Source organism: Danio rerio, chromosome 4, assembly GCF_052040795.2.
Source record: "Danio rerio strain M-AB ecotype USA chromosome 4, GRCz13ab, whole genome shotgun sequence".
Classification (NCBI taxonomy): domain Eukaryota; kingdom Metazoa; phylum Chordata; class Actinopteri; order Cypriniformes; family Danionidae; genus Danio; species Danio rerio.
In genome coordinates, this window is record NC_141024.2 from 50,284,829 (window position 1) to 50,297,383 (window position 12,555).

General features: G+C 35.9%; 1 protein-coding gene and 1 long non-coding RNA gene across 6 annotated transcripts in view; one reads left to right on the forward strand and one right to left on the reverse strand.

Annotated features, from left to right (window-relative positions):
* Positions 1–12,555, reverse strand: part of LOC147836790 (uncharacterized) — a 49,300-nt gene that overhangs the window by 32,121 nt on the left and 4,624 nt on the right. The window contains exon 2 of the long non-coding RNA XR_015943011.1: positions 4,648–5,237. This is a non-coding gene — a long non-coding RNA (uncharacterized LOC147836790). The remainder of the gene's footprint in view (positions 1–4,647; positions 5,238–12,555) is intronic.
* LOC137490929 (uncharacterized) overlaps positions 935–12,555 on the forward strand; it is a 111,554-nt gene continuing 99,933 nt past the window's right edge. For all 5 annotated transcript variants that reach the window (XR_015483390.2, XM_088650533.1, XM_088650534.1 and 2 more), the window contains exons 1-2: positions 935–974; positions 2,281–2,430. Coding sequence is in view for 2 of the 5 variants with exons in the window: in XM_088650533.1 (XP_088506659.1) it covers positions 2,346–2,430 (85 nt within the window). In the remaining 3 variants the exon portion in view is untranslated. The remainder of the gene's footprint in view (positions 975–2,280; positions 2,431–12,555) is intronic.

The window sequence follows — 12,555 nt, forward strand, 5'->3', positions numbered from 1 at the left end:
GAGAGCTCCTTCATCTGTCATAGACAGCAAGAGTCCAGAGATGCTTGGTTTGACAGTGGTTTTTCTGGAAAAGTAACCAAAAACATTGTCAAAACCTGTGATGTGACTTTAGTGGTTCAATTGTAATCGAGTTCCAAGAACATTTTGAGTGCCAGAAAATGTTGAAAAAAGCAGCCATGTCCAAAGTAGGAGCTGTTAAACCATGTAGTGGCTGCTTCTTGACCCTGTAGCCTATTCTCTTCATTTCCATTCAGCAGAAGAAACTCAAACAGGTAGTAAGGGTAAATGAAATAGTATTACTGAAGATTGCTAAAGAATGGCAGAAAACATGGAACACAGCTAATAAGAGATGACAATTCATTTGAAACAACAAGAAACACTATATAGGCCTATAAAGTTGTAAAAATAGAAAAGAAAAGAAGGGGTCATAATTATGAGGATGAGATTTGGACTCAGATATTAATAGTAAGTAATGTGTTGTAGACATGCAAGTCATCATGAACTGGATTAAAAAAGTTTCTCAAAATTGTCTTAAAATGTTTAGATTAAAAACTTTGATCAACTTTAAATACTAAAGTGTGTGTTTGTGAGAGAGATCTAATCTATTTTAATTTTTATTAATTTTTTTATTTTATCAATCTTTTTATTTTTATTAATCTATTTTTATTTTATTTATTTCTGTGTTTTTTCTGTATTATATTTTATATCCATATTTGTTTGCACTACTGTCTTGTTTGTACGTATGCAATATGAATGTACAGTTATTTGTCATGCCCATAAAGCACCTAAAATGTGAAATGTGAGAGAGAGAGAGCAGAAATAGTATAGAGTGAAAAACAAGGGAGAAATGTATCATTAAGTCATGACTGCAACAGTAAGGGGCAAAAAAGCTAAACAAAAAGACTTTTATTTTGGCGTAGTATGTGACGTCATCAGGCGGCGCCGCTTCAGCGCTTTGATTCAACTGGAGAAAGGTTTGTGTTTTTAAATGTTTACGGATAAAACCCGATTTAATTAAAGTTTCATGTTTTTCATCCGATGCTACATTGTGTACCTGCTGTTGGAAATATTATTTTAACCCTTTATACAGCGTAGTACTATTTTATTCTGAGTAACCGAGGGCTTTTGTTTGAAACAGAAAAGTGTGTAATGCGAGCTTTAAAATAGAGGTAAAGTTGGTTTTATATTCACACATTTGTTCATTTAGAAGTCTCTATATTGTTTACCATGTTACTTTGAATATTTGATCAGAGTTAGCCTGCCAGTATGACTTGAATTCAACATTAACACTGTTTATTTGACTGTGAACAATGTTGTACTTATGTACTTACAATGTTGTAATTATGATTTTACTATTAAAAGTTTGCTAATAATACTTTTATGAAATTAATTTATTAAAGGAAAGTCTGAATGTGCAAATATAAAACCAACTTTACCTCTATCTTTACCTCTATAACCTGCGACCCCCACATTCATTTATTTAGCAGTCTCTGTATGGTTTACCATGTTACTGAAAATTTTCTGTCAGAATTAGCATGCAAGTATGACTTCTAAACAACATTAGCACTATCTAATTGACTGTAACCAATGCTGTACTTTGGTTATTATTAGCTGCTAATATGATTTCCATATTTAGAGTTTGCAAAAAATACATTTAGGAAATTTTATTATTAAGGGGAATGTCTGAATACCCAAATATAAAACCAACTTCACCTCAATTATCTATAGAAGTAAAGTTGGTTTTATATTCAGATATTCAGACTTTCCCCTTAATAATATCATTTCAGAAAAGTATTCAAACAATAGCCACAAATGAGCTGATTAAAACTAGTACTCCATTTCATAGAGATAGGTTGGTTTTATATTCGCACATTCTGACTTTGCCCTTAATAATATAATTTCAGAAAAGTATTATTTGCAAACTCTAAATAGCGAAATCATATTAGAATTCAATGACTATTACAACATTGTTCACAGTCAAATAAACAGTGTTAATGTTGTTTTCAAGTTACACTTGCATGCTAATTCCGATCCAATATTCAAAGTAACATGGTAAACAGCAGAGAAATCTAAATAAACGAATGTGTGAATATAAAACCAACAATACCTCTATGACCCCTCACTTTGAGAACCACTGTTTTAAAGAAAGTTTTACCTGATTTCATTTTGTTAATTACTCTCATTAATAGAAACTGTTGAAGCAAGTGTTGAATTTTGTTTCTGTTCATTGTTTTATTATTTTAAATAGGACATTTTTATTGTTTTGTTCATTTTAAACAGGATAAAGTGTCCAAACACAGAGAAAAACTCCTGCTGAAGCGACTGATCTCCACACTGTTATAAAGATGGCATTTATTAAAGAGGAGAGTGAAGATGTGAAGATTGAAGAAACATTCACAGTCAAACAGGAAGATCTGCAGGAACAAACAGGTTGGTTTTCACTCTCAAACACCAACTCAGTTATTTGATCCTCATTCAGATATATTTTAATAATAAGAATACTAAATATAATCCATCTTGCAGCCCTGAGTGTGCTGCCTAGTTCTTCTAAACGCACACAAGCACTCATTGAAAGACCGAAAAAAGTTTCTTTTGTCTCTTGTTCTCATGTCTTTTGTCTTTCTTTTATGTATTATTAGTCTCCCATTTTCTCTACCTGCTTAAGGTTATTGCTTTTCTTGTTCTCCTACTGTTTGTAAAGCGTCATTGAGCACTGGTACTATATAAAATAAATAAAAACAATACATTTAAAAAGGTTTAACTGAGCTGGCGATACTTGACCAACAGTATTCTCATAGAAGACTCAAAATTTTAAGCCTTAAAAAGTCTTAAATTTACTGAAATATTGTGTTTGTGGTCTTAAATCTTTTTAAACAAATTTATTATTTTTTTTTTTAAACAAGTCTTTATTTATCTTTGTTCTTGTTTTGTTACTCAATCTGGCCAAAACCCATACAATCACCAACAATCCACCTAAATAAATCTTTAAACTTTTTATTAAAAAACTTTTTTTAACCTTATTTATCATAATGGTTTAATTATTTTCCTTACAATAACATTTGTTTAAACATGCTCCATGGATTTACTGCTGAGGACATCGACATGGACAGATTGTTGTGCATAGATTTAGTTTATTATAGTGTTTTAAAACTATTAAAACATTTGTTCATTTTTTTTATTTTTTATTATAAAGAAAGTTTATGTTGGAATACAAGTTGAGCTGGCTTGTTTTTACACAATATTTATTTATTTTTTTCAAAGAAATATCTAAAATATATCAAAAATATATATTATTAATTTATTATTGTATTATTAAATGTATTCACTTTTAATATTTGTTTGATGGGGCGAATAAAAACCTTTTCGATCTGGGCCATATGAAAAGTTGTTTAGCCTTTAGCCCTTTATGAGTCTAAAATTTCATTTATAATGGTCTTAAGAAGTCTTACATTTAACTTAGTAAAACCCACAGAAACCCTGATTTAAAGTATGTCAAAAATGTGGATGCCCCTAATATTAAACATGTTGAATGAAATGGACACTAAAATAATTAATTATTATAAACATTGTACTGTCTCAGAATATTGACCATATTCTTCATGTACCAGCAGGCGGCGCCATTGGGATCTTTTTGCTTGAGACTTTTTTTTAAAGAATTAATTTTTAGATCCTAAAAACACCGTTTTATAATTTATCTGTTTTAATTATTTTCCTTACAATAACATTTGTTTAAACGTGCTCCATGTATTTACTGCTGAGGACATCGACCTGGACAGATTGTTGTGCACAGATTTAGTTTATTGTAGTTTTTTAAAACTTTTAAAACATTTGTCCATTTTTTATTATTATGATGTACGTTTATGTTAGAATACAAGTAGAGCTTGCTTGTTTTTACACAATATTTTTTTTTTCAAATAAATATCTAAAATATGTTAAAAATATGATTAATTAATATTTTATTATTAAATGTATTAAATTATAATATTTTTTTGGCAAATAAAAAGTATTTTTTTCATCTGGGTATTTTGAAAAGTTATTTAGCCATTAGACCTTTATAAGTCTAAAATTTAATTCATAATGGTCTTAAAAATGTCTAAAAAGTCTTAAATTTAACTTGGTAAAACCTGCAGAAACCCTGGTTTAAAGTATGTCAAAAATTGTGGATGCCCCCAATATTAAATATGCTGAATGAAATGGACACTCAAATAATTAGTTGTTATAAAACATTGAACAGTCTGAGATTATAGACCATGTTCTTTATACACCAGCAGGCGGCGCCATTGGAATATTTTTGCTTGAGACGTTTTTAAAGAATTAACTTTCAGATCCTAAAATCAGAGTTATGCTTCTTAGGCATGGCATGGGGCGATAACCATGTTCAAGGTTTACCGCTGTTTGGAAAAGTCAATGTTTTACAAACCGCCAACATTTTCTGCTGTGCCTTTTTAATAAATCTGTGATTAATTTGAATGATTTAGCCTGACATGTTTACTGCTCCAAAATATTTTATAAGTTTCTGAGAAGAAAATATATTTTAGTTTATCATACCATCAGAATCTTAAACTGGCCCATGCCAAATCCTTGATGTTGCAAAGTCATATTTTCTCATTTTATTATTTTTCTTTGTATGTATAGTCATTAACACACTTGTATGTAGAGCAAGTAGTGTGACTGTTTGCTTAAAGTATTCTGGCACCATGCCGGATCTCCGGCGTGCGGCCCTGAGGGGAAAAAAAAATTCAGAGCCTGCACATGCAGTTTAATTATAGGAATCCTCAAAATAACCGATTAACTGTTAACCGAAAGAGTGCATTTGTAACCGATTAATGTTATCAGTTAAACAATAAAAAAAATACTTTATATATTTTTAAAGTTTGGCTGCATAAGGGGCATATGTTGAATAGTTACTAACGACCGCGAGTGTTTTGCTGTTGCGTGCTGTGTGCTCGAGCGGGAAAAAGCGTATAACCTCAGTCTCGTCTTTTTTATTCTTCAATCAAATGAAAGCACTGCAGGGTTTCTGTTGAGGTGACAGCAGTGTTTGGGTTGTCAAGGTGACTATGGCAAACTTTTAATGATGGAGGAGACTTGGGGTTGCTGGTTCAATCCAGAGCTGTATTACTTTACAGATCTTGAATATCATAATATTTTTAAAATTACAATTATAACATCGACAGCAACACGACTCACGCACACCAGCTGATTCAGTCGTTTTCCAGTGACATAAAAAAAGAGCACTGGGTGTAACTGCCCATGATTTAATGTACTCGCTTTGCTTGCCCTAATTGGAGTCACCACAGGAGGGCGCTCTAGACTAATAGGATTTAAGTGAGACAAAGCAGAGTAAGAGCAATTTACGTTTGTTCACGAGCTAACAGGTACAGCTCGGAAGAATGCCTTGAGCTTTTAGTGTCCCTTCGGCAAGCAGAGCGAGGTATGTTTTGTTTATTGTTTGATTTATTTGGAAAATGTTAGATGTTTTGTAAATGTTTGTTGTTTGTTTTTCTATGTTGTTTGTTTGTTTTCTCTAGTTTTACGGTGCTTTGGTGCTTTTGGTGCCTTTGGTCTTTTGATGCTTCTGTGTATACAACAAAGAACTGAGACGATGATTTATGTGATGAACTTTATTGCATCCAAGTAAACCTTTTTAAATGCACCCGTCAAAAACTCTCTGCCTATTCTTTGAAAGCTGAAGGGCTGCTACAGTAAAACTCGCTGCTACACATGGCGTTTGCATCACGTTGGTGATTCATCACATGAGTGTCATGTTACAAGCCTTCATCTCGTCTGTGGCACTGCATGGTATCTACAACAGACTGAAACTACACTAGGACGGCGACTTTACACGGTTAACTGGGAAAACTCTTCATGAAAGACTGAAAGGTGACTGCAAACAAACGTTGTGGACTCAGAGGTACAAGAAAGGGAAAAATAGTTATCTATTTATTACTTTTGGGATAATTGCAATTTTTAAAGAAAAAAAAGGATTTATATTTGTATGCTTTGATGAATTTGTATGCAGTAATTGAAGTTTGAGAATGAGGAGTGACTAATGATTTAAGTGCTCATGTTTCAAGGTGTTTGTGTAATGTTGGGCTTATATTCATGATGCATGTATTAGACAAATGTTTGCAATTTTAAAGTGCTTAAAGTCTTAGGAGTTTATACTGTTGTTGCACATGTGATTTTGACTTATTACCTTTGCTATAATATTTTAGGTGTTTAAATTTGTCTGATGTAAGCAGGTTGCTGATTTAAGTTGTAGACAGACAAAATGGACGACACAGCGGAGCAAATGGCGGCACAAGCAAGTCAAAGGTCAGTTCTTGATAAAGATCTGAATAGTACAACAGAAATGCAACAGGTTAGATCAAGATCAAGCTCTCGAAAAAGAAATCCCACAGAAAAGGGTTTAGAAATGCAAAAACAAGAGACAAAAAAGCACGAGAAAGCCTTTAATAAAGCTTATACTTCCTGGAAGCAGACAGCTAAAGAAATTAGATGTAAATTAAAAGCCTTATGCACATGTGAAGAGCTTGAGCAAATTTTGAAAGACATTCAAACTAGTCAGGATGTTGTCACTCAACATTATGCCCCATTTCTGCGTAATCAAACTGCTACTCAAGAGATTGTAAGAAGAGTAGATGTTTGTTCCATATTGAGTACAGAAATTTGTGATTTGGTGAGCAAACGAATAGAAACTGTTGATGTCATTCAAAAAAGGGAAGTAGTTAAAGAGAGAGTTAGGCAGATATTGAACAAAGAGGAGTATGAGTCTATATTTGGTTGTACCAATACAGAGACCATTATCTCAGTATCGTCACAGACTGTAGAAAGTTCGTCAGCTGTCTCAGAAACTTCCTCTGAAGCTTCAAGTAAACGAGCTGATGCAGTGGCAGAACTTGCGGCTAAAGTAGAGCAGAAAAGGGCCATTCAAGAAATTTCCAATCAGCAAGCTCGACTAGTTAAACTGGAGAATGACTGGAAGCTGGAAGAAGCAAGAATGTTAGCGGATATTAAACAGAAAGAAATTGAAATTCGCTCTAAGTTAGAAGAAGAAAAAGCAAAATTGCAATTGTTACAAGCGGAAAAAGATGTCAACGTAGCTGCAGCTCGAGTGAAAGCTTATAACAATGCAGAAAGTTGTCTTGAAGAGAGCAGTTTGGAAGACGACGAGACCGGAAATGTCATTTATCCTGAACGAAGAAAAGCTTCTAACAAACCTCAACGTAATCCTGTGATAAATCCATTACCTTCACAAACATTTCAAGAAGAAAGTAAAACTAAAGAGACTGAGAATTTAGCTCAAGCATTAGTGAACTCCTTAAGTATAAGTCGTTTACCTGTTCCAGAACCAACCACTTTTAATGGTGATCCTCTGAAGTTTATTGAATGGAAAATGTCCTTCACAGCACTCATTGATTGTAAATCCATCCCAGCAAGTGAGAAAATGTTCTATTTAAAAACCTATCTTGCAGGAGAAGCTCATAAGGCCGTAGAAGGGTTCTTTTATAAGAACTCAGATGATACATATCAGGGTGCTTGGAGAGTCTTGGAGGAGAGGTATGGAAACCCATTCATTATTCAGCGTGCTTTTCGAGAGAGACTCATGAAATGGCCCAAGGTGGGAGTAAACGATCCATTTTCCTTGAGAGAGTTCAGTGATTTCTTGCAAGGTTGTGTTGAAGCTATTCCACAAGTCAAAGGTTTGTCCATCTTGAATGATTGTGAGGAAAATTACAAGTTGCTTAAGAAGTTGCCAGAATGGATTGTCCGTAAATGGAACAGAATTGTTGTTGAAGAGTTGGATATGACAGGAGACTATCCAAGTTTTAAGCAATTTGCTGAATTCTTGAAGAAGGAATCAAAGATAGCTTGCAACCCTTTCACTTCTCCACTGCTAGTCAGTTCAAAGGTTCCAGATGAAAAGTATCTGAAAAGAGCAAAAGCTTTCAATATTAAGGCTCAAGTAAAAGATTCAAGACCAGAATTCAAGGTAACATCACCATGTTCTGTGTGTAAGAGTGAAATTCATAGTATCGTTAAATGTCCTATCTTTGCAGAGAAGCCCATGGATGATAAAAGATCTTTCATTCGTGAAAATCACATGTGTTTTGGATGCTTGAGAAGAGGGCATATTTTTAGGGACTGTAGGAGACGGCATATTTGTGGAACATGTGGACTGCGTCATCCAACTTGTCTGCACGAAGATAAACGCAAACATTCAGAGGTATCCCAAGCAGATATTACATCAGAAGCATATACAAGTCAAGAGGGCCAAAGGGCAATGTCTTATGCAGTAACACAACATGTCTCTGCTACTTCTAGTATTGTTCCAGTGTTTATCTCCACAGTACAAGAGCCACAAAATGAGATCCTTACCTATGCCTTACTCGATACACAAAGTGACACAAGCTTTATTTTGAAGGATTTTATTGATGAGCTGCAAGTGAGCAGTCAAGCGGTGAAGCTGAAACTCAGTACTATGACGACTACAGACACAATTACTTCAAGTAACAAGGTTAGTGGTCTACGAATCCGAGGACTTCAAGGTGGGAAATGTATCCAAATACCTCAAGTGTATACGTGTGATTTCATTCCTGTGGATAAAGCTCACATTCCAACGAAGAAAACTGCATTATGCTGGTCTCATCTTAAGCACATAGCCAATGAAATGCCACCACTTCAGAGTTGTGATATAGGACTATTGATTGGATATGACTGCCCTTCAGCGTTGGCTCCCCTAGAGGTCATAATCGGTAAGGAAAATGAGCCTTTTGCACAGAAAACCGCGCTGGGCTGGAGCATTATTGGTCTTTGTAATCCCCACTTAGACAGACAAGGAAGTCAAAGTTTTGTTCATCGAGTGTCTGTGAAAGAAATGAGAGTTCCAACAGCTAATGATGTCTTGAAAGTTTTGGAGTGTGACTTTAATGAGAAAAGTTATGAAGACAAATATGTGTCACAGGAAGATGTCCGCTTTATTCGTTATCTCAGTGATAACATCAAGCATAAAGAAGATGGACATTTTCAGTTACCTCTTCCTTTCAAGAGCAGTAATCCACCTTCACTCCCTAACAACAAGAGGCTGGCTTTATTACGTCTGCAGCATTTAGGTAAGAAGTTAAGGTCAAATCAACAGTACCATGAGAATTACAAGATTTTTATGGAAGAAATGCTCAACAAGGGAGATGCAGAGATTGCTCCAGTAATACCTGATAAAGAAATAGCTTGGTATATACCACATCATGGAGTTTACCACCCTCACAAGCCAGACAAGTTAAGAGTAGTATTTGATTGCTCATCAAAATTCTGTGGCATATCTCTTAACGATACTCTTCTTACTGGTCCAGATTTGATTAATTCTCTGGTGGGAGTACTTTGTAGATTCAGGAAGGAAGCCGTTGCTGTGACATGTGACATTGAAAAGATGTTTCATCAATTTCATGTCCCCCCTGAAGAGAGAGATTATTTAAGATTCCTATGGTGGAAGAATGGGGATTTGAAAGAAGAGCCCATTGAATATAGAATGACTGTGCATCTTTTTGGTGCAGCTTCATCTCCTGGGTGTGCGAACTTTGGCCTGAAGTATCTCGCAGAGAAGTACAAATCTGAGTATTCTGAAGCCTCTTCATTTGTGAATAATAACTTTTATGTGGATGATGGCTTAATTTCAGTTCCATCTATACAGGAAGCTAAAGATTTGATTGCAGAAGCTAAAACCCTGTGCAAGCTTGGAGGGTTACGTCTCCATAAGTTTAACTCAAATGAGAAAGATGTCTTGCGCTGTGTGGATTCGTCAGAGTGGGCGGTTTCTTCTAAGCCACTAAATTTGACTCCTGAATCATCTGGTCATGTTCTTGGCATACAGTGGTCTACAAAGGATGACACATTCAGTTTCAACACTCAACTTAAAGATCAGCCTGCAACACGTCGAGGTATCTTGTCAATTGTATCTTCCTTATATGATCCCATTGGATTTGTTGCTCCTTTCCTTTTGAAGGGAAAGTGCATTTTGCAGGAGCTCTGTCAGAGAAATATGGAATGGGACGATTCTCTCCCTGATGACTTAATTCCACGGTGGGAGGAGTGGAAAAATAGTCTCCAGGACTTGAAACATTTTACTGTTCCAAGATGTTACTATCCTTCGTCCTTTAGTAAGATTGTGTTGACAGAGTTGCATCATTTCTCAGATGCAAGCAACCTTGGTTATGGTGCATGTTCCTACTTAAGAGTCAAGAGTGACAAAAATGAAGTGCATTGTTGCCTAGTAATGGCCAAGGCTCGAGTGGCACCTATAAAAATCAAGAGTATTCCAAGACTGGAATTGGCTGCTGCGGTGGTTTCTGCTAGACTGAGTGTTTTGCTAAAAGCTGAACTGCAAATGATGATCGATCAAGAGTTCTTTTGGTCTGATTCACAAGTTGTTCTTGCATATCTCAACAATGAAGCAAGAAGGTTTCACGTGTTTGTCGCTAATCGTGTTCAATTAATCAAGGAAATTACAAATACAAGCCAGTGGTATCATGTCAACACATCTGAAAATCCTGCTGACCATGCCTCTAGAGGTTTACTCATTTCAGAGTTGAGATCTACTAACTGGATGACTGGACCTACATTTCTATGGGACCAAGAAGTGTGTCCAGCTCCAAACACTTCAACTAAATTACTAGTAGGAGATCCTGAAGTCAAACTTGTACAGGTACGGCTGACTAAAAGTAGTGATACTGCTAACTTCCTTGATCGATTTGGCCACTTCTCTTCCCTGAGAACTCTAATCAATGTTGTTGCTCGAATAAAAAGGCTAGCATTAAGGAAGAAATGTCTTAAGGATATTGTCACCGTTGAAGAACGCAAGTGTGCATTACAGGCTGTGATTAAGCTTATTCAAGAACGAGCCTTCTCCCAAGAAATCCAAACAATCCAAGGAGGTAAGACTCTTCAGAAGTCCAGTTCACTTTTCCACCTGGATCCCATCTTGAAAAATGGTCTTCGTGTTGGAGGAAGGTTGAAAGGATCATCTCTTAGCGAAGAGGTTAAACATCCATTAATTTTGCCCAAAGAGAGCCACATTACCAACCTTATTCTAAAACACTATCACAGCAAAATTTGCCATCAAGGAAGGTCCCAAACGCTTATGGAACTCAGGACACATGGATTTTGGATTATTGGTGGCAGTAAGTCGGTTGCTAAGTTAATCTACAATTGCGTTCAATGTCGGAAACTCAGGCGACCAGTGGAGGAACAACAAATGGCAGAACTTCCAAAAGAACGTACTGAAGCCTCTTCCCCGTTCTGCTACACGGGTATGGATTGTTTTGGTCCATTTATTATAAAAAAGGGACGAAAGGAGTACAAAAGGTATGGCCTTCTTTTCACTTGCCTTTCATCACGAGCAGTCCACATTGAAATGCTTGAAGACCTATCAACAGACATGTTCATTAATGCTTTGAGATGTTTCATAAGTCTGCGAGGAGCTGTTCGTCAACTTTATTGCGACTGTGGTACAAACTTTGTAGGAGCTAGAAATGAATTCAAACAGGCTCTTAAGGAATGCAATGTCAAAACACTGGAGAGATATCTTGCGGAAAATCAGTGTGAGTTTATCTTTAATGCTGCCTCAGCTAGTCACTCAGGAGGTGTCTGGGAACGTCAAATTAGGACTGTGCGTAATGTGCTGAATTCTACTCTTTCTTTGTGCCCTGGTAGACTGGATGACTCTTCTCTAAGAACATTGTTTTATGAAGCGATGGCTATTGTTAATAGTCGACCATTAACTGTGGATGGAATAAACGACCCAAAATCACTAGAACCTTTAACTCCTAATCATCTTGTTTTAATGAAATCCGAGACTGCTCTTCCTCCCCCAGGGAAGTTTCTAAAGGAAGACGTGTATGCTACAAAAAGGTGGCGCAGGGTTCAGTACTTGATTGAACAGTTTTGGAGTCGTTGGAAAAGGGAATATCTCCTGAATATATCCACAAGACAGAAGTGGCACGTACCTCGACGTAATCTTAAAGTAAATGACATTGTAATCATTAAAGATGACATGCTTCCTAGAAACAAATGGCAGTTAGGTAGGGTTGTTGAGGTTTTTCCAGGTAACGATGGCCTTGTTAGACGCGTTAAAGTTCAAACAGGAGAACAAAAACAGAAAACGGGGTTGGGGCACCATTCTTCACATTCAGTTATTGAGCGACCAATCCAAAAATTGGTTGTTATAGTTGAGAGTGATTAGTTGCAACTTTCTTGCATCAGACAAATAATGTTAATTTTGTATGTGGATTTATTTTGTGAGTTAAATTTGAAGTTAAAATCATGTATGATATTTGTTTTGTTTGTTTGATTCATACCATGATTTGGTGGGAGTGTAACTGCCCATGATTTAATGTACTCGCTTTGCTTGCCCTAATTGGAGTCACCACAGGAGGGCGCTCTAGACTAATAGGATTTAAGTGAGACAAAGCAGAGTAAGAGCAATTTACGTTTGTTCACGAGCTAACAGGTACAGCTCGGAAGAATGCCTTGAGCTTTTAGTGTCCCTTCGGCAAGCAG